The sequence below is a fragment of the Panthera onca genome, chromosome F1 (genome assembly GCF_046562875.1).
Source record: "Panthera onca isolate mPanOnc1 chromosome F1, mPanOnc1 haplotype 2, whole genome shotgun sequence".
Classification (NCBI taxonomy): Eukaryota; Metazoa; Chordata; class Mammalia; order Carnivora; family Felidae; genus Panthera; species Panthera onca.
In genome coordinates, this window is record NC_138355.1 from 29,953,437 (window position 1) to 29,975,968 (window position 22,532).

Sequence of the window (22,532 nt, forward strand, 5' to 3'; positions counted from 1 at the left end):
ATAAACATTAAAAAAAAATTTTTTTTAAAGATTTAATGGGAAGAGTGAATTATAAGTCTCTACACAGACTGTGTGGGACCCGATGTCAGGCTTTCTAAGCATTCTTGCTCCCAAAAGTGTCCACTCTGGGTTCCTAATCATCTTGGTTAGACAGAATTTAGACAATGACACCCATGTTTCTCCTTGGACTCTCTGTCTTGTCTGTTTCAGTGCCCACCTTCTGTACCCACCCCCCGCCCCCGCCCCCGCCCCTTCCATGCTGGAGAAAAGCTATGAGGACAAGTACTGTGCTAGGAAGAACCTCTGCATTCTGTCACCAACCTTTGCTCTGGGAAAACACTGTGCTGGCCGTCAAGTCCTGTCCACTCTGGAAAACACCTGCCTAAATCTCACCCTGGGGGCCCCCTGGAGCCAGGTAACCTGAGTCTCCCCGCATTTCCTATCAAAGGCCACCTAAGTAGGGCTCTTCTTTCCCTTCTGTTTCCCTACAGTGACGTCGCACCAATCTACTGCTAAGTGTTTGGGACTCACACCTTTTCTCTCATTTATCGTTTATCACTCGCACTGGACCCCTGCCTCGTATCCAGCCCCCACTGCCTCCTGTCAGTCTTCCCAAAGCACAGCTTCATCACACCATCCCCCAAGGGGGCACAGGATCAAGTTCAAGGTCTTTATGGTAAAAACAGAGGCTCTCCACATTCCTCACTGTTTTCCTCACCAGCTCTGTCCTGCCACCCGGCCACTTGTATGGTCACCAGACTCCTGCCTCGTGCACCTCATGCAGCACTCTTGCATCAGATCCTGCAGACTCTTTTTCTTGACCTGCCTGCATTTGAATCCTATTTGTTAAATGTTACCTGTTGTATAGACACCACGTGTGCTGGTTAATTTTATGTGTCAACTTCATTGGTACCACAATGCCCAGGGACTTTGTCAGACATTATTCTGGATGTTTTTCTGAAGACATTTTTGAATAAGATTAACATTTAAATTGGTGGATTTTGAATAAAGCTGATTACCCTCCACGACGTGGTTGACCTCATCCAATCAGTTGAAGCCCTTAACAGCACAAACACTGATCTTCCCTGAGCAAGAAAGAATTCTGCCAGTAGACTGCCTTTAGATTTGAGTTGCTATCTTCCCTGAGTCTGAAGCCTGCCAGCCTACCCTGCAGATTTTGGACTTACCATGCCTCCATGATCACATGAGTCAATTCCTTAAAATAAATCTCTCTCTCTCTCTCCCCATATATATATGGAGAAATACACACACACACACACACACACACACACACACACACAGTCTGTTGGCTCTTTCTCTGATGGTTTTTTCTGAAGAAACCTGACTAATACACCATGATATTATCTCCTTCCCATGAACACCTGTACCACTCATTTGTTATGACAGACTCACAAGATGTTAGTGCTGGAAGGCACTGCCATGACCACATGGTCCCTCCTCATTCCTATAAAGGAGAGGCCACACAAGACCAGTTTCTAGGCTGACCGGCACCTGAGCAGCTGAAAAGGCAAGCTGTGGATATTTTTTCTTCTTCAGAAGGAGCCGCAAAATAGAACTAGACACTGACCATGCTGGTAGTCAAGTTTTATCTGGGGAGGAGCCTGGGTTTTAGGGACTTGCTATTTCTTTCCAAGTACCCAGAAGTATACCCGTTGTGTATACACAACTACCTATGCTGGCATACTTCATGTGTTATGTTGCTGTTTTTAGTCCTCAAAGTGTCTACGAAGCCTTTCCTATCCTTGCCTTCCTCCTCCTCTCCCCTCCCTCTCCCCAGAGAAGTGAACTCTCCTCCAATAGCACACTGTATGTACATAGCACTGTTTGCTCAAGCTTGCCTAGACTCCCAACAACTGATTATAATGAAATGTATGTCGACAATTAGTGGATTTACTAATCCTTCCCCTAACGAGATGCTTCAGTGATTCTGGAAGAAGGGTGTCAGTGCTTTCAAAAAGGCTGTCTTAATACGAGTTCCTCCCTCACCAAGTTTATAGCTACCCAACAGAAGGACAAATATGGTACGCAATTAAAAGAAAAGCAGTTCAGATAACAGCAGGAAGAAAACATACATGCTTAACAATTACTATTAAAACATGCTAGCCAGTGGGAAGAGTAGCCATTGAACCGGCTGACATCTAAACCTATTCGCAGCATTTACTGGACCAGACAGTGTGTCCCTTCTCAGCTGTACTTTGTGTATGGATCAATGGCATTGCCTGTCTGGCTCAGGTGAACATGACCTGCGCCCTGGGGGTGTCACTGCCCATTCCTAACCATCCCCTCCCTCTGTGCCTTGACAAAGCCACTGACTAGCCTCACAATCCAGACGGATTAGAATGGTCTGGATTGCTGAGGGAGTGGAATACGATGTATAAAAAATGTATACACTTTGGAATCAACGGGTGGTCTGAGAGGTTAGAGTTAAATTGTCCAAGACTGATTCTCTGCAAAGCTCCATGGGAGCCAGCTATGGCTGGGAGCTTAAGGCACTCCCTCACCTGTGCCATGTCAGACAGACAAGAGGCTCAAACCTTGGACCCCAGGCCTCTGATTGCAGAGGGGCAGGGCTGGTGGTCACCTAACTGTGAATGCTGAGCTGGCAGGATAAAGCTAGAGCCAAGGTTCCACCATGCCATAGCACTGTGTCCCCACCCCCAGTGCACACTAAGGAGGAGTGAGCACTTCCTAAATCATGCAGCTGAAAGTGCCACTCCCTGGAATCCTCCCTGGAGGCTGCGGCTACGCGTTCACTAAATGTTTACCCTGCCCTAGGAGGCCGTGGGTGATGGGGGCCTGCACATCTGCCAATACTCCTGACTCCAGTGTTTTCTCTCAATAAGCACTGCTCCAGGAGGAATTTCTTTTTTTTGAAGAACTAAGCAACTGATCTTCCTGCTTTGAGACTGGAGCAGAGCCTGTGCTTAAAAGGGCTGCTTTGAGGAATTCTGCAGAGTTGTCCATCATCCTGTTTTCTGGAACTCACATTCAGGCTGGGCCAATTTATCCATTAGGCACAGCAGCCACAGTGTCTATGGGCCGGGACACTTCCAGGGACCCATGAAAGTCATTTGTCTTCAAGTCAGAAGAAAACAAACTCTTAAGTCCAAGAAAACATATAATACCTTTTAAACCAGCATGGTCAGAAACTAGAATTTTTAACTCTATTTTTATGGAGGAAGGCAGAGAAGGCAAGAGTGCCTAGGACCCCCCAAAGTCATAATGTGGGTCTACATTCAGAGAGGGGTTCACAGCAGAGATGTGAAGTTCTTCACTAGGATCACCCCTGGTGAGGATGGTTCAGGGTCTCCCTGCTTGTCTCAATATGGCTAGGGTGGTCCCCCTGATCCCTGTGCTGGTGACAGTTTTCTGTTGCTGACGGTGAGGCACTGGAGCCCCAAGCTCTTGCCCCTGAGGATCCCACCTGCACCTGTATGTCTTCAGCCTCTCAGGATCTGAGGAAGGTGCAGTGGGACAATCACTCTGGTCACGTGCATGTGGGGTTCCTGGGTCAGCTCCCCAGGGCATTCTTGCCCAGGAACAGGAGGCTCTGCCAGAGAAACAGCATCACCTCTCCTCCCCCAGAAACAAGAGGCGACCCACTAAGCAGAATCCGCCCCCCCCCCCCCAGATATCTGGAGGCATGTATACGCGCGTGCGCGCGCGCGCGCACACACACACACACACACACACACACACACACACACACAGAGGCAGGATACCCTGGTGGCCAGGCCCACCCAATGCAGGGAGAGGCTCACCAGGAGACTCGGTACACTGGCCGGCACACGGCAACCCCTCTGTAGGCCCCAGATGGCACTGCCCTGCTATGCTGACAGGGTGTGGGCTATACTTTGGGGGAGGAAGAAGAAGGCCCAGCTTTAAAGGCAGTACATTTCTAACCTAATAAGGGAGTCCAGGTGCCATCAGCCGCATCAGTGACCTTAACTTTTCCATACAAGATGCTGAATTGAGTCATCCTGGAATTCATGCCAAAGGTAGAAATAACATTTTTTGTTCTAAAAGGAGAAATGAAGGGGAGTCTGATCACAGAAGGTACTTTCAACTCCACTGCTGAAACCAGAGGCCTCTGCCAGCAGTGCTGGGAACACACCACATAGGTACGCTGAGGGCTTTGGAGACAACTGCACAGCAAAGACCCTTCCGTAGCAAACCATACTTGCGAAGCTCCTCAAGCTGCCTCAACCATCACCCCTCTCGGAGAGGACCGTCTGGCCCAGTACCTGGAGTTGATATGGCCTCTGTGGGAAGGCCCCTTTCTGGAGGCCCACTTCCTACAGCAACGCTGTGCCAACCACACAATCAACGCAACCTACACAAGCTCTACTGTCTTAACACGGCTGCTGCTGACACAGGATGACAGCCCTTGTGGGTCACCTTCCCAGGCCCTGCATCTTGCTGACGTGTTGTGCCCTCCTGGTGTTAGGAATTCCAACCTAGGTGTGCCTGTCCCCAAAATAACAAGAGACTGTGTTTCCGGGAGCTGCTCAATTTCTACGCTGATTTGCTTCCAGAAAATGAAGCTACTGATATGTCTTCACCTCCTGGAAAAGCCTGTCTGTCCATGCTTGCCCCGGCCACCTCCAGCCTGGACGAGGATAAAGAAGGCCTTCTGGAGACTGCTCTGCCCGCCCCTACTCTTCCATCCGTCTTTTACCAAGCTGCTCTTTGGAAGGAGTGATGCCCCTGGGCTGAGGGGCGGGGAGGGTGCGGGGGTGCTCCTGCATCTGACTCGGGCCTGGGGCCTGTGTGGCATCACCATGTTAACTCAGCATGGCTCTCCAGGGTGATTTGACAAGCATAACCTTTAGAAGCATCTGCAGCAAGCCATCTGGCGTTGATTTTTCAGCTGCACCCTCTGAGGATTCACCAGGGCTGCCAAGTCAAAGTAATTCTTTTCTGGACACGGCAGCTGCTAAAGTGGGTCACCTTGCATTTCTATAGCATTTCTATGGCCAGGGGACAGCCTGACAAAAGGGAACATACTTTAAGGTTGGCGATTGGGGTTGTGATGAGCTGCTCGCCTAATCTGGGGAAGAGGAAGTGTCCAAGAGCACATTTACACAGTCACATCTGTTTTGCAAATAGTCCTGCCAATTTTGAGACTACCCAGCCCAACCTAAGTAACCTACAGAAGGTGGAACAGAGGGCTCTGTGAAAGTCTAAGGCTCTGAGCTCCATATATATGAAGAGAAGAATAGTTAGGATGCTTCAGAGAAGCCATGCCCATTCCTAACTAGTCTCCTCCAGCCAGAGTGAGACAAGGCAAAAATGTGGAAAGAAAAGGATAGTCTTTTTGGCACAGCTTGCCCAGATTTAGGATCTCCTGAGCCCCTCTCATAGGGGGGTCATAATGACACTGAACTCAGAGGCAGGCCTCAGCCCTCTGCTTATGCTGGAGTCATCTCAATGGTGCCACGACAGTCCACGGCCTTCAATGCACAGGCTCAGTGTTCCCCATCAAAGAGCATATGGCCCAGTTCCACTGAGAATCCTCTGTCCCTCCAGTATCACACAGTGATGGAAACCAGCACACCCAGCATGCCCATCATCGTGACAAAAGCACAGGTGCCCTGCTTGGGGCAGGCACAATTTGACATGGGCTGGCAGCCCCGTGTCGGGTCCACCAGGTGTACCGGCCCTGGGGTGTGCATTCCACGTGCAGGGGGTTCCAGGAGGGGCATGGCACATGGAATGGCAGGTGGGGATGGGGATGGGATGTCACTCCAGGAACAGCCACATATGTTAAGGGCTGGTCTGAATGTCCTTCAACTTGTTCTCTGCCTGCCTCTTCACCCCCAGTGAACTTGCCCTCACCCATGGCTCTAGCATCGTGAAAGCAGGGTAATGCCCAACTCTGCCATTCTGAACTCTTTTCCTCCTCTACAGATCTTGTATCCAAATGCCTGATGAACATTTCCTCCATTTGGAGGGCAACCTCCTCTAAAGCGTGACCTTGAACTTCATTCTTTGGCTAATGCCCCACCAAACCTCCAGACACCCAGTCAGAACCCTGGGCTTCCCCTTGGATGCCTTCTCACATTTCCTATACCCGGTTAACTAAATGATTACTGGTAAGAGGTAACACTCACATAGTACTCGCTATGCCCCAGGCACAGTTCTGAACACCTTACACGTACTGACTCAATATAATCCTCACAACAACCCTGTAAGACTGGCACCATTACAATTCCCATTTTGCAGATGACAAAACTGAGGCACAGAGACTTCCCCAAAGGCACACAGCCAGCAAGTGGCAGAGCCCAAATTCAAACCCAGGGGTCTGGTTCCAGAATCTTAACCACTTTGCTGCTGCCTCAGTAAACCTGCATCCTTCTGGCTCTTGGCAATTCCTTACCTCCACACCCTGCCCTCCCTATCACATCTCACCAGGACCACCATGCAGTCTCCTTACCGCCCCAGGCCCCCAGATCCAACACATCCCTGCAGCCAGGACAGCTATACTGAGATGCAAATGTGATGATGCTATCTACCTGCTTGAAATCCTGTAGTGGCTTCTAGCTATTACTGGAGACATCCAAATCTTCAGCAAGCCTGGAGGCCTCCGTGACCGGCCTGCACTGAGCTTTCTGGCCTTCAAGCCACTCCCTCCAGTCCCATGAGCACGGTGTTTCTGCTCATGGTGTCTGCCCTGGGATGCTCACCCCGGCCTCCATCATCCGCCCAGGGAAGGTATACATCTCCTCCAAGCCCCAACTTAGAAGCCACATCCTCTAGAGCCTCTGCTGTCCTTCCCAGGTGGAGGTACGGGTTTCCTGCCCCGCATTCACGTCTATCCTCTCCTACACCACAACTGTATTGACCTGTTTGCCAGTCTTTCTTCCTGGAGACCGTGATATCTGTCCCCCAGGGAGCTCAGATTATGTGTCATTCACCTTCGAATCCTCTATATTTGACACTGTAGGCCCTCAGTCAAGGTGTGTTGACCGACTAAATGAATTAACTCAAGCGCCTAACATGGGAAACACACACACAGAGGGAGCAGTGAGCAGCAGTACGTTGGCTGGATCCTACCTCTTCTCCCTGCCACAGCCCTCCTAGGCCAGCCTGGCCAGGGCCCCACTCACCGGCTGCCCTGGGCAACGGCGGGCACGATATCATGGCTGGCACGGAGGGGCCGGGTCCTGGCCTTCATGCGGGCACGCTGCAGCAGATGCTTGGCTTCCTCATGCCTGGGGCTCAGCACGGACTCCGGCTTGGGACCAAAGGTCCTACAGGGTGGCACACAGGCCAGAGCAGGCGGGGGAGGGATTAGAAGAAAATAACACGGATTAGAAGAGCTTTAACAGCACTGAGCATGGCAGTGCCAGAAAAAGCCCTGCATGTGCAGCCTTCCTTGTCCAGTCCCCACACAGAGGGCACCGGCCTGGGGTCTGGGCAATGGCCCTGAGTGTCTCTGGACAGGGCCGGGGAGCTAACCCACCTTGGACAGATTATCCGCTCAGGAAGTGGAGACAGAAATCCCAGGAGGATCTAAGAAGGGTAGGGGAATCTCCAGATTATTCTATTGTTCCTTCCCTGGGCAGGCAGCCGGAGTTATCTGGGAGGATGGGGGAAGGGCCCGGCGTGTTGGACTGGGCCTGTGCCCAGCCAGATGGTCTTTACACACATCACCTCCTTCTCTCCTTCTGCCTCTCTCTACACCCACACGTACCCATGCAAGCCCCCACCGCAGACTCAAGAAGTCAGGCCTCAGCCTGTCACATTCTGCTCCTTTTGGGGGAATGACATTTCTATAAATCCTGGTGCTTGCTTGCCTCAGTCCCAATCCAAACCCGTTAGGCATCGGCTCAGGGCTGAGAGAAATTAAGCTGGACCCACACCAAGTCAGCAAATGGCTCGATTTTCATAATAATAAGGGTCTTCTCCCAGCCCTCCCCACCTACCAGATGTGCGGCCTCCCCAGCCAGTCCAGAGCTGCGGAAAATGATGGTGGCCCTTTTTCAAAGCTGTCTCGCAGACAGTGACATACAGCCAGTGCCAGGTTACAGCAATAACAGCAGCCCCACAACCTCCCGCTGACAAGCCATTTCTCTCCACAGAGCTCCCTCTCCCCAGCCAGGCTGGCCCAGGGCAGGTGCGCTCTCCACTTGACAGATGAGGGTGTTCCGCAGCAGAGAGGAACATTTGGCATGTTGCTCAAGGTCGAACATCAATTGAGAGCAAAGCAGACGATAGCCAGCCCCACTGCTTCCAGTATCCTTCCCACACCCTCTGTCTCCTCCTCCTCTCCTCCTTGGATCCCAGGGCAGGCTTGAGAATGTTTGCAGCTGGAGTCAGACATGCTCTTTCATGTGACTTGGCCTCCCCTGTCCTCACTGTCATATACGCAGGGGCTGTCCTTACCAGGGAGGGTCCACAAAAGGCAGGTAGAGGCCTAGCCAGGCATACCTAGATTTCAGACTGTAGCGCCCCAAATCCCTTGTCTTACCCACCCCGTATATCACCCGGAGAAAGGGGCCTGACAGGGGGAAGGTACCAAGTAGTTTCCTGGATAACGGAGGACAGATGTGAGTGGAAAATGGCATAATTCCGAGGCGTCCTTGGGACATCCTTGGACAAGCTCTGGGCAGTCTAAGGTCCTTTCTTTCTCTTTCTGTTTCTCTTTTCTTTCCCTTCGCCTTCTCTTCTTTTCTTTCTTGCTCATTATTTGCACCTAACCTTTCTTTGGGGCCCAAGAGGGGGAAAGAGCTGCCAGAATAAAGGCACCATCTGTGCCCATGAACCCTGGCAGGCCCAGGCACAGTTCTGGAACCAGGAGGGTTTACTGGAGTGACGTGAAAGCGAATCTCCAGGCCTGCAGCCCTGTGGAGCCTCCTTTGGCAGGAGAGGCCTTGCTGTGCACAGCTTCCCAAGCAGGCAGCTCCTCCGACGCACGGCTGCGAGCAGCTGTGCTCCCTGGGGCTCCTGCTCCGACAGCAGAGATAATGAGGTTACCAGCCCGAGAGACGCCCCTGCAGCCGCGGGCCTCTGGCTGTCTGCCCGCACACTTGGAGCCTTCCGGTGACAGCTGTGCTTCCCCGGCTGTCTGAGGGCATTTGTCACAAGACCTGGTGGGCAGGCAGGAGGGCCCCCAGGCAGCTGGCCAGATGCTGCCAGGATTGGCCTTGCCCCCAGGTTTTTAAGCCATTTTCCAGCCTTGCTGTTTTACTTTTTTACTACTTGGAGCTGTTAATTCTTTCTTTCTTTCTTTCTTTTTTTTTTTTTTTTTTCCATCAGCTGCCCTGCTTTGGTTCCTGGCAGACAAAGCTACTTTCTCCACTGATTAGAAAAGCATCCATGCAGTAACAAGCTGAGCAGGGAGGGGAGTGGCAGCCACCTTCACAGATGGCAGTCAAGGTCAGCAGGGTAGGAACTCCTGGCCCTGACCAGCCCTGTGGAGGGGAGAGCGGTCTTCTCCCAGGAGGCAGGGGCAGGCAGCCTCGGTGTTGTGGGATGCGGAGCTTTTCCCAGCCAGACTGCCCCCCCCCCCCCCCATCCATCACTGCATCCTGCTGGTCCACCCAAGGGGCGCCGGCCCTGCCAGGCACACAGGTTCAGACTCTTCCACCTGAGGGAGGCTTTCCAGTCTAATCTGGCCCTGGCCTCTGCCAAGGGCACACAGCCCTCGAGCCAACCCCTTCCCATCATGGACTATACCCCACAATCTCAGCTCCCACAACTGTAAAAATTTCCTGGAAGGGCTGGGGCAGACAGTGCAGGGCTAGATTAAAGCAACTCCATCTCAGAATAACAGCTGTTGCTACCCTCTGGAAAACCTGCAAGTCTGAGACTCATTCGTTCAGCAGGCAGGGCATGGGGATAAAGTGGCTAAGTGCTTTTCTCTCCTGGGCTTTAGTCTCCCCATCTGTAAAGAGCGGGAGTTGGATACGGGAGTAGACTCACACCTGCTAACTGTGAGTCTGGGTCTGCCCAGGTAGTCTGGTGCACCACAAGGCTGGGGGAGGGATTTTGAGGTCCTCTCCCTGGGGGGATCCACACCACAGATGTTTGGCCACCAAGGAGCAGCAACACCTACCAGGAACTAATTTGGGGGGACGACCTTTGTTCCACATGAGGATTCTGGCCCTTCCCTCTGCCCCTCCAACCACCAGTGTCCCAAGCTGATTTCAAGGACTCGGGCAGCATGCACCCCCCCATCTGGCTTGTTCATCTAAGCCAGTTTCCTGGTGGAGAGATACAGGCTTAGCTCCAACCTGAGCTCCCCTCAGGGCCAGACAGGTCGAGGTCTCAAGTCAGGACAGACGCCATTCCTCTCCTAGCCAAGGAGGAAGGGGCGGTCAACAGGACAGACTGGCCTCTTTCTGCAGCCATCATAATCTTGGATTAAAATAATAAGCTCCAGCAAGTCCGGGTCTAATGCTTTCATCTCAAGAACATGAATTAGGGAAATAATTTGGACTCTAAAGAGATCTGATATTTCCCAGATTCCAGGATGCAGTGGGGTAGAGGGGAAACGTATAGAACATATATAAGTCTTTTCCCCCACCATTTTTTCCACCTCTGTATATCATAAAGCCTCTAGATGACCAAGGATTGAGCTCTCCTGCTGTTATACCGTGTAGTTTCCCAAGGGAGGGGAAGAGAAAAGATGGGCCTGAAACTGATTCCTGGCTGCATGTGCCATGAGGGCAGGATGGTACCCTGGGTGCACGATCACAGCCACCTTCTTCCCATGGCTGAAGGACACTGACAGGCTGCAGCCACAGTGCTGGTTAAAGCATGGTTCTGGGGCAGCCTAACCAGGTTCTCATTCTGGGCTGTCCCCTCACGAGCCATGTCACCCTGGCAGGTTACTTTGGGGTTAAGCCTCAGTTTCCTCAACTGCTAACTAAGGGCTCAGCTGATAAGTGAGCCTGAGTTCCTTAAAAGAGCTTATCAGAGAGTTGGGCACTGGGTAAGAGTCAACCAAGGCCAGCAATCACTATTACCACTGCTGTGATTATTAGTAGTATTATTTTAAGTTACTCTCGCCCCCTTATGCACAAAGGATGGAATCCCTAAACATGAACTGGAATCCCTGCCGAAGAGCTCACCTTGTCATGGTCTGCAAGGGGAAGGTATGTTTGGAAGGGAAGCCATCTTGAGGCTAGAGAAGCCTTGGTGGTTTTGCTCCAGACAGCCTCTGACAGGGCTTCACAGAAGAGGCACCTTCCATAGAATGGGAGCCAGAGGAGACTGGTAGCAGAGGGAAGCTGCTGACAGATAATAAACAGGTGCTTATTCTCTTCTCAACAGGGAAGAGGAGCGGGCTCCTTCAGAATGGCTGCTGTAGGATACACCTGCCTCGCTTAACACCTTTGAAAGGATCTGGGTGGAGGCTCCCAGAGCTTTCTTAAGATGCCAACTTCTTATCCGGGGATAGTAGAGTGGCTGGCTTCTTGAAGAAGGCTAACAAACTCCCTATGGGGCTGCCCTTCTGGTCAGCACCGCCTGGCCTCAGTGTGCGGAGGCAGGTGTCCGAAACACCCCCACATAGTGGGAAGAGTGGCCGGCTCAACTCTGGAGGCCAGGAAGGAGGGTTTCCTCTTGTTGAATTTCAGACCACCCCCCACAGACGGTCTAGGGTAAAGTAATTTTCTACAGCCTCTGTTTTCACAAAGATTGGGACCATAATGAGAATGTGTGGCGTGTATGTGAGGTAATGGCCTGGCAGAAAGCTCCAGGTGGCACTCGCTGTGCATTAGGGTTTCAGTGTTAGTGTCCTTCCTTCTCCACCCAGGACTTAAGAGCACTAGGTGAGCGGGAGCACAGTAAGCATTTGAAAACACTGGTGGGTGGTTTAATTTTTCTTTTTAGTTTTATTCTTGGTAGGCTTGAGATTGTTAAGGGGGCTTTCGTCCAGTTTTCCTTCGTGTCTGTATATCTTTTATTTTTTAATTTTTTTAATCTTTATTTAATATTGAAAGAGACAGACAGACCGACAAAGTATGAATGGGAGAGGAGCAGAGGGAGACGCAGAATCCAAAGCAGGCTTCAAGCTCTGAGCTGTCAGCACGGAGCCCAACATAGGGCTCGAACCCACAAACCACGAGATCATGACTTGAGCCAAAGTCAGGCACTTAACCAACTGAGCCACCCAGGTGCCCCCGTGTCTGTATATCTGGGTAGGCAGGATGGTGGGTGGCTGGGGATATGCAGGACAGGCTGGCTCTGCCAGCTTTCATTAACCCCTTGCTCTGGGGTGTCCTCAGGTACACCTATAGCCCTGAGCATCCTGGGGATGTGCAAGAGTGGCTCTTCTCCCATGCTCACCCCCAGGACTCTTCACGTACCTCCTAATCCTAGGGGCCCAGAAGATCCAGAACTGGACCGGTAAGCCAGAGTGATCTCAAACTCTCTCACCAGCTCTGTAGCATGGGCACCAGGCCACAGGGGACAGCAACGGTCCCGCACTGTCAGAAGACGCTGTGGTCTTACCACAGAGGGAGTGGGTGTGGCAGGAGGAAGATGGTTAACGTCTCTCGTTTTTTACTGCCCTACTTAAAGTCTAAATTCCAAAGCTCTCCATTTATGGAGAGCCAGCTTCCCCACCCTGTATCCCGATAGTACCCATGCATTCCACCTCACCCTTCTCCCATGCATTCCTGTAGGTCCTACCCACCGGGAGTGTCCTCTCCTGTTTCCATCCAGATCCTATCAAGCCCACCTACACTCATGCATATGTGCTTCTGCCAAGAAGCCTGTTCTGTGCAGCTACTTGGCCGGTACCGGGTCCCGGAGATAAGACCAGCACAGTATTTGCCCCCAAGGAGCACCAGGAGGAGACCCACCAGCAACATCTATGGCCAAAGCTGAGGCAGGCAGAGAAGGCAGTGAGCACAACAATGGGCAATTCCCTCTGAAACTATACACGGGGGTCGGTTCACAGGAGACTCTCCAAAAGTGCTAGTGAATACATTAACTTCTAAAAAGCTGGCAATATTCTCGCAGCCGTGGGTCTGACCACTAGAGCCACAGGCAAGGCCTCTGAAATTCTCCGGGGCTCCCTGCCTGCCTCACTTTAAACTGGAGTCTCACAAACTGCTTTGGGCGGGGAGTTTTGACCTCTAGCAATCCCAACAGGGGCCTGAACACTGGGACCCACCAGAGTGTGAGCTGCTGCAGGCTGGCACTCTGCCCTCTCTTTTCATGAAGAGGCGTGGGAACTGGAGACTGGGCTTCCCCTGAGCCTCAGCTTCTGAAGTGGGCACTATTCTACCACAGGGATGGGGTTGGGGTGGGGAGTGGGAATCAACAGCCTAGGGAATCCTCTGAGTTTCCTTCATTGTCAGAGCACAAATAAAACACAGCCCCAGAGACCCTCTCCTCTCCATTTCCCCCTCCCAGCAGAGTGGTAATTAAAGCCCTGCAGACACACTTGAGGACCTGGGGCACTGATCGCGCACACGGAAGGTCCTGATTTGAGCCGGAGCAGCCTCAAGAGGGCGCCCTGGCACCCTGGCACCTCTGGCTTCACACAGGTTTTGCACACGCTGGGATCCCACGCTTCACTTGAGATCCTAAGGCAATCTGTAATCCTGATCTGCTCTCTCCGAGCCTCAAGATAGGGAAAAGGCTGAGCTGGTCCTGGCTATTTTACGTTGTGGGAATGGGATGCTCGCGGGCTGCGAAGAATGGAAGAGGGCAGGGCCAGGCCTGGGCAGAACACACGCTTCACTGTCCTCCCCACTCCTGTCTCTGACGAGCCCAGTTCCCAGTTGGCCCATGAACAGGTGGCTGACAGCACTGGCCCCCGTTTGCCCTCTCTGAAGTGCTTACTGCCCCCCTCCTCTCCCCAAATTCCCACTTCCCAAATCATCTCAACAGTGGCTTGGAAGAAACAAGAATGGCCTGTGGAGCCCGTCACCTCCCCTTCTTTGCCTATCCCTGAGAACACCTGGCCAGCGCTGGAGGAGGCAGAAGACCCCCACTCAAGGAGTGGCCTGCAGGGCGCAGAGAGGACAGCTGTGGCAGTGTGGGAAGAGGGTTAGAGCGCAGGTTTTGGCACCAAGCAGCTCTGCATTCCCATACTTCATAGCTGTATGACCCTGGGCAAGTCATTTAATCTCTCCCCAGAGGGGCCTCTTTGTGAGCGAAACAGGAACAATCCATATAGCTAGTTATGAGGATAAAGTGAGAATGTGGTGAGCACTTAGCACAGGCCCTGGCACACAACAAGAGCTGTGGTCCTCAACAACACCTTGTCCTCCTCCCTCGCATGGTCCTCTGGAGGGAAGGACTGGCCACTGGCATGTTCCAGCTCTCTAGGACAGGACCTTCTCTTGCCCCTCAGTAGAGGGGGCAACACTGGGGTCAGGGGATGGAGGTCAGCATTTGGCCCTCAGCATGCAGGGTCCCAGCACACTTCTGACGTTCCCGCGGCATCACAGGTACCTCACCTCCAAGGCCAACTCTCCCCGTGACCACCCCCCTCAACAGGCTGGCCACACACCCCCACCCCCGACCATCATACAGTGACGACTGTCTTAGGCTCTGCAGTAACCATCATTTCGTGAGCTTCTTGTCTTATCACCTTGCAAAGCAGTAACAATTGTAGACAATTATAATCAAATACACATTGGATTAATGTGTATTTTATAATTAAATACACTTTGGGTTAATTCCATCAAATGGTTACTTGATGCAATACTGAACAGCACTGATGCTAACCTGAGTGTGAAGCAGGACCATTTATCCCTCCAACCCTCAGAGGAGAGGACTCACTGCCCGAGCACGTCCTGACCCCTTAAGGATGGCCATCTTGATGCCCGGCCATAGCTTCAGAACACCCCACTGCCCAGGGCCCTAAGCCTCTCAGTACAGACGCAAAATCCCCAGGACACCGGTCCCATGTGGTGCTCCTGGACTGCAGAGCAGAAAGTAGTATGCCTTACTTCGGAAGTCTCTTGGGGAGGTTAGCTATACAGAAATGGCATCAGTAAATCCACCCCCATCAGGGGACAGATGGAGCCTGCCGTGTCTTAGGGACCACCTTCATATCTGCCATGAGACTCAGTAATAGAATCAAATGAGGAGCCCTGTCCGAGGGGGCCTCAACACATGGCCGACCTTTCTCTCATCCTTGAACTAGACACGTTCCCTGGCCCTTCAGCGTGGGGGTCTACTCAGCAGGGGCCTGACTGTAGATTGCCAATAGAGGTCAGTGGGGCACTCTGACCTTCCAAACAAACCAGAGGATGGAGTTTTCCCCATGCCAACTCTATGCCCAGATATATGCTGGGCACAGTCTGAAAGCTCACTCACACAACTTCTCTCCACACACCCATACCCGCCCAGCAGATACCTACATATCACACAGTACACATATATGCACACATCCATGTATCCTGCACCTGCACACATACACTCGACCTGAACCCTAAAATGCTGCAGGTGTCCTGGCAGTTTAAACCACAGTCTAGAAATCGCCATCCTGAGGATCATACACAAATGCCATCTCCTCACGGTGCTGGGGGGAGAATACCTTCCTTTGCTATGGTTGAGGTTCTCCTCCTTTATTTTTTTTTCCTTTTTTTTCAACGTTTTTTTTTTTATTTTATTTTTGGGACAGAGAGAGACAGAGCATGAATGGGGGAGGGGCAGAGAGAGAGGGAGACACAGAATCGGAAACAGGCTCCAGGCTCCGAGCCATCAGCCCAGAGCCTGACGCGGGGCTCGAACTCACGGACCGCGAGATCGTGACCTGGCTGAAGTCGGACGCTTAACCGACTGCGCCACCCAGGCGCCCCAAGGTTCTCCTCCTTTAAAACAGGTATTTTCATCACTTATTATCCAACATGCAAGTTGGGAGCTTTGGCTTCTCCCTTCAAGAGAGAGGTCCGGACAAAGCCCCCAGTGGCAGCACCTTGCAGCTGGGCCTCTCTCCCAGCCCCGGAAGAAAGGGTGTGAGGGGTGGGGGGCAGAAGCAGCCACAGGAAGAGGACACACCATCTTTGCCTGCCTCAGCTGCCTTCTCTGCGGGCTCTCCGAGGAAGTAGGAGGGAGAGGGAGGAGGACAGGGTGTCGCTGAGGACCACAGTCCTTTCTGCGGTCACAACCCTCCATGCCGTGGCCGGGCTACAGGGAGACCTGATGAGAGGCAGAAGACAGTGGCCGTGGAGGCGGAAGAAGAGAACCCTAGCAGAGCGGAGTCAACTATGATTCCAAGTCATAGATAGTGAGGGACGAAGGAGCCAGACAGCCCCCTGTCCACCAGGCCCTTGGCCAAGGCCACTGCAAAGGCCAGTAGCCAAGCAGGAGCTGGGTCGCCTGAATCTGGGGAGTCCTCAATTTGTAAAAGCAGGGCCAAGGGGGGCCCCTCCACGTTTTCTGGAGGGCAGGTCAGATGAAGTGGAATTTATGCATGGAATGGCCTGGTGATGAAGAAGTAACAATTCCGATCTCTGACCTCCACAGAAACCATGAGACCCTCAACAAGTGACGTCACTGCACAGCCGGAGAAATGGAGCCTCTCCGGCGCCTGGCGTTCCGGAGCCAGGAGCTCGGCAAAGACTGAGGCCAAGGCCAACCTCTGAGTGGGTGCCGGAGAGAGCCGCTCACCCCAACCGAGCGCACGTCCTGCCGGGTCAGGACACTACTCATGTCAGAAAGTGGCCCCACTGCTCCAACCACCCTGGTGTGCCAGGTCCCCGAGACACTGGTGGAGGGGCTGGAGCAAAGTCTGTGGGATGTCACAGGAGAGACTGGAGGAGGTGAAATCCTTTACAGGAGCCAGCACCCCCCCGGATGGGAAAGGGACCGTGGGGTGAAAGCTCTGCATTTGTGTACCCTCCCTAAGGATTTTCAAAACTCTTCTCTCATTTTAGCCTCACGACAGTCCTGGGAAGTCAACCAGACAGATACTATTTGGGCCACTTTAAAGATAAAGAGACAGAGCCCAGAACAGGGGATGTGACCCCCAGGGAGGCAGACTCATGGCACTGTGCCCTGCACCCTGCAGTTTTGCTCAAGCGGCAGCCAGGCACCAGTGGGCGCTGGGGGTGACTGGCACATTCTATGGGGTCTCACATAGGAGGATCCCCAGCGGCCCACTGTGCACTGGTCTGCTGGTGTGGGATCTGCCTGCCTCTTGCTTTCTCGAGGTCTCCCACTCTCCCGGTGCTGGGTAAGTGAGGGGACCACAGCAAGGAGGCCAGGAGAGGAGGTGCACACCCTGGGCTCTTACCTGTTCTGGTCTGAGTCCTGCAGGGAGATGCCTGAGTCCCAGTCCACGTCCCCGGGTGGTCGTTCTAGGAGGCAGAACAGAAGCAGAGATCAGGGCAGTGCCAGAAACTGGGCTCTCAGGGGCCACTCAATGAACATGGAGAAGACAGTCTTCTTCACAAGCAGTTTGCTCCCCAGATAAATTCAACTCTACTCTGTGTCTCAGCCTAAGAAGTGGAGGCACGGCCTGTCACGGTGACAGCTGGCAGGCACTGCCATGGGCCCAGGGGACCGTGTGGGTCCTGTCAGGCGTGGGGTGAGGAGTGGACTTTGGGGTGGGAGGAAGGACGTGAAAGAAGGCGCTCTCGGACCTGAACACTTCACATCCCGCTGCCCGAGTACAGCCCACCTAATAGAACACCTGACCTGTTTGTGGGTAGGGTTTCCCCCAGGAGGCAAAGAGGTCCCCTGGGAGCTGAGGGCAAGTCAGCGGAGGGAGGTGCAAAATCCCACTCCAGAAGGACCACAAGAGAGAACGAAAGGGAAGAAATCATGGTAGCCTCCATGCCAAGCAGAGGGTGGCCTCCAGTTGGTCTGGAGGTCATGGGGTCTTCAGCAGACAGGTAGAGAATCTATGTCAGAGCCAGAATAAAAGGACTTCTTGATGAATTAGGTGACAGGCAGCTGTGTTCTTCTCCCCTTCCCGCCCCACCCCTCCGCAGGTGCCCTCTTCCCCCTTGTCCCCTCCTGGACTCCCTCCTTCTGCCCCCACCACCCAGACCTACAGAGTGAGCCTCACCTGGTATACCTCTGTCCCGGGATGGAGTCCAGGCTGAGATTTCCACCTTGGTGGGGCCTTGCCCCCTAACACTGAGCATCTCCTGCAGCAGAAGGCGGTTCCTCTCCACCCGGTCAGACAGGGACAAGGCACTGCCCCCAGTGCCCAGAGCCCCCAGGTCTCCAGCTCGCCAGAGCCCCCCGAACAGGGCTGGCCTGGGGACAAAGTCTTCCTCGGAGGTCAGAGACAAGCTGTCCAGGTCTCCACCTGTAACTAGACCATCCTGAAGGGCATATGACCTTCCTTTTCTCAGGTGGGGCACGTGGGTGATTTTGTTACAAGGACCAGGGCCCCCAGGCCGGCCCAGAGTGACTCTGTGGATAGGGCTCTCTGGCAAAGAGCCAGGCCCTGGCATCAGGCTCCTCTCATTGTCCGGCAATGCGCACACTGCTTCTGGAGGCCATGGGCTCTTCCCGTTCCAGCACTCAAGCCCAGGAGAAGGCGGCCTGGGCGGTCTGGGAACCTCCTTCCTGGCAGGTTCACTCTTGTTGACAACACTGTCCATCTGTGCATCAGTCAGGTTCTGAGCAGGGAGGACCACCTCAGCATCCAGCAAGGAAGACCCCTCTGACAGAGTCCCAGCTCCACCCACCCTGACCCGCCTGCATTTGGATTTCTTAGATGGCCTCTCCTGAGAAGTGAGGCAGGGGCTCACCCCCTGTTTGCCTGCTGTCATCTTTTCCTTCAAGGCCCTCACCTTGGACTCCAGCACAGAGGGACCTTGGCGGTGTATACCCAGTGCACCGGGGTGCTGGGGGACCATCAGGTTGGGTGTTCTGTCTTCCAGAGAGCAGGACCAGGGTCCTGGGAGGTGTCCATTATCCAGCCGTGGCTCAGGGCCGCTTCTCTCCACACCTGAGGTCATCTCCGTGGAGCTGGCTGTTCCGCTCCCTGTTTTGGTCCCTCTGGAAAAGAAAACAGACAAAGCTCCTGAAACCCAGCATATGGCTAGTAGCTCCAACACCCTCCCGGGTCCCCAGAGTGCCTTGGTTTTGAGCCCTGTCCAGATGAGAAAAACGTGGGGACAGAGCTTTGAAAAGTATAAATCATTGGATGGGACAAACAAGTTACTATTGAGTTTTTTCTTCCAAGTCTGAGGAGCGTTCTAGTTTTTCTACCCCCATTTTACAGATGGAGCACAATGAAGCTTCAAACAACAGCCAACTGTGGACCGGAGTGAAAACAGGGGCCAGATTTCCCAATCCCTGGCCTCTTGCTTTGCTGACAAGTGACCACAGAGGATGTCAACCTCTGCCAATAGCAGACACGCTCTTCCCTTTTTAAGGGAAGCCAGTGCAGATGAGGGGCTTCAGGAAGATACCCCAGAGGATCTGACTCTCTGGTTCAAGGTGCCCACCTGTGTACAAGCCACAGGACTGCAGCATGGGGCTGCGCTCAGAGGGTGGCCATGATTAGTCGCCAACTCCTGTCCACATGTGCTGTGTACCAGGCAGGCCTGCAAGGGCTTTCAGACACTCTCAAATAACCCTCACACACTCTGCCAGGATGGGATTACCTTCCTCATTTTCACAGACAGGGAAACTGAGGCACACAGAGATTCGGTCACGCAGGCGGAGGCCGGGTTTGCAACGCAAAACTTCTCCTTCCAAGGCCAGGGCTTTTTCAAAGCACTCAGTGATCAAGTGATCACTTACCCCCCACCCCCCTCATTCTGTAGAGGAGAATATCCAGACTGGAGGGGTTAAGTGACTTGCCAGAATCACAACACTCCTTGGTGGCATGGTTGATGTCACAGTCTTCACAGGGAATGAAAATGAGCACGGGATTTTATTCACCAAGTGGTTCAGTGCACACATACGTGCCACGACGTGTTAATATCCACCCGCTCTCTGAGAAAATGCTCTGAAACGCCATACGTTTATATACGTCTCACTTGAAGTAAACGGCTTGTGTAGAAAAATCCATATTTACTGAAGTTACAAATTAGGAGTTAATTTTTCACTTCATATATTGACTAAAAAGTTCACAGAATTCCCCGAAATAGTCGTTTACGACCAATCGACTTAAACATGTTGCAGGAATGTACACACTTCATAAAGCAAAGGACACAGTGCAAATGTCACATCAGCCTTACGCCGGGGAAGCGCAAGGGGTATCGTCAGGCGGGCGAGATCATTTCCTCCACCGGTTGATCTAGAAGTTACCAACTTTCTCCTGCAGCCCGGCCGCCGAATCCTCTCTTGTAAAGTTCAGTTCAGAAAACAGGGGGTTCGGGGCAATCCCAGCCAGGGGAAAAGCACTTGCGACGGGGAGCCTCTGGCACCGCGTCCCCGGAGAACCCGTCTCCTCCAACGGGGGCTCCCCGGGGCGCGGGCAGCCTTCCGGGGAGGCGCCGGCTCTCGCTCCCACAGGCTGAAGCGGGAAGGACTCTTCGCGCCCTCCCCCGCGCCCCTGCTCGCACCCTCCCCCCCACCCTCCCCCACCCTCCCCCACCCCTCCGCCCCGGCCGGCCCGGCGCCTCGCTCCCTCGTACTCACTGGGGGCCGCCGCCCGCCGGCTGGGCCGCCGCCGCCTCCGGCACCCCCTCCATCCCGCGGCGCGGCCCTGCTCCGGCCCTCCGCCCTCCGGCCCCGCCGTGCGGTGTGGGGTGCGGGCCGCCGCCTGCCTGCGGGGTCCGAGGGCCAAGCGGGCGCGGCCCGGGCTGGAAGGAAGCGGCATGGGCTGCCAGGTCCCGGCTCTGCCCGCGCGGAGAGAGGCCGAGCCGGGCGCGCCCCGGGCCGGGAGCGGAGAGAGGGAGCGCGGAGGGCAGAAAGGCGGGGCGGCGGAAGGGGCTGGAGGAGCGGGACCGGGCCCCCACCCAGGCCTCCGCCGCCCTCCGCTCGCCTCCTTCTCGCGGCGGCGGCGGCGGGGCGTCCCAAGGGCGGGAGGACGAGCGGGGCCCGGGCGCCGGGGGACCGACTCCTTGGCGCGGGGCCGGGCCAGGCTTCGGGGCGTGCGCAGCGGGGGACGCGGCTCCACGCGGGCGAGGGCCAGGAAGACCCCGCGTTCCTCCCCGGCTCCCCGGGGAAGCGTGCAACTCCACACCCGGGGCTTGGGGAGCAGGCTCGGCTGTCCCGGGGGAAGCTAAGGAATGCCCTTTGTTTAGACAACTTTTCCCGAGGTCTCGGTCCGCCCTCCCCGAGGTGCCCTTTCCAGACGCTCGCGGGTACCCGGAGTGGAGGCGGGCTCCCTCATCCTGCCGGGTCAGGGGGAGAGCCTGGTCCCTGCGTTGCCAGCCCCTGGGATAGGGATCGGTTCTCAGAGTCCTGGGGACTCTTGAAGAGACCGGGTCGCTTCTTCCACACCCGGGAGCAAGTAGCAGCCAAGGGCTTTACCTGCAGCTGTGACCCAAACCAACGGGACTTTCTTTCTCTTTCCACCCAGAGGGAGGTAACAGAATCTCACCTGTTACCAAACATTTCTACACAAAGGACGGGAAACAGCAAAAGAGTTAGGACCCAGGAGATTCCAGAAATCTCTACAAAGGCAAAGTGCTCATCCATCTTTGCTTCAGATGACAAGCTTCTCACTCAAAATGGTTTGCTCTCCTGTTTGTACCTTGCTCACTACCATCACCATCCAGATGACAGGCACGGGCACGATGAGGACCACACAATGGGGCGGGGGCGGGGGGGGGGGGGGGGAGGATGGTTTCCAGAGGAGGCCTGGCTCTGGAGTGAGCAGGACTTATCCTGCAGCAGGTGGGGGCATCCGGGCACAACCCCCCAGGCCTGAGAGCAGCCGTTTGGGGAACTGTGCTAGATTGGCCTTGGGCTACTTTAGGAACCCAAGGGATTATCTAGGGCAAACCCTTTGTGTTACAGAACACACGCAAGCTCAAACAGCTCTCTCCTGTCAGGTGTCCAAAGCCTGGGACCAAAGCTCTTGCATCCCCTCTCTCTCCATTATTCCCAGAGCAATCAGTTCCTCCAACAGGGCACTTTGTGCTGTTGATTAATCCTGGTCACTTCATAATACGGTTATGTGCCGTCTATGGAGAGTGCACAGAGCATCCTTTCTACAGATTAGGAAACTGAGTGAGGTGATCTCGCCAGGGTCACAGAGCTAGTGAGCGGTAGGCTCTCTAGAGTCCGAGACCCTGCCCTCAACCACACTGCCCGGCGCTGTCGCCAGCCTTCTGCTTGTGCACATTCAGCATGGAAGGATTTAAAGAATCAAAAACTTGTGAAGTGCTGTAAGAGCAAAATTACGCCGCCGCACAGTCTGGCCCTCCCTGTCTGGATACCTTCTGCCATCCTTATTCCTGAGATCCGGGGTAAAGTCCCGTAAACCTTGCAAGCCTCTCTTCCATGTGCGGTGTCAAGGCTAACAACAGTACTGTTACGGTTATTGGGGAATTTCTATGAGCTAAGTACTCAATATAGGATCCTTTAGGTCTTTACAACAATCACAACGTCAGTATAGTACATCTCCACTTTAGGGATAAGGAAATTGGGGTACAGACAGGTTACACGACTTGCCTGAG

The 22,532-nt window shown here is 54.0% G+C and overlaps 1 protein-coding gene across 2 annotated transcripts in view; it reads right to left on the reverse strand.

Annotated features, from left to right (window-relative positions):
- KIAA1614 (KIAA1614 ortholog) overlaps positions 1–20,998 on the reverse strand; it is a 42,204-nt gene extending 21,206 nt beyond the window's left edge. Inside the window, exons 1-4 of one of the 2 annotated variants that reach the window (XM_060643791.3) lie at positions 20,545–20,998; positions 18,008–18,951; positions 17,231–17,294; positions 7,131–7,274 (exon numbers count right to left, since the gene is read on the reverse strand). In XM_060643791.3, the coding sequence (XP_060499774.2) occupies positions 7,131–7,274; positions 17,231–17,294; positions 18,008–18,951; positions 20,545–20,597 (1,205 nt within the window). In that variant the 5' untranslated portion in view covers positions 20,598–20,998. The remainder of the gene's footprint in view (positions 1–7,130; positions 7,275–17,230; positions 17,295–18,007; positions 18,952–20,544) is intronic. The other variant, XM_060643792.3, reaches the window with a different exon arrangement.
- Between the last annotated feature and the right edge of the window lie 1,534 nt (positions 20,999–22,532).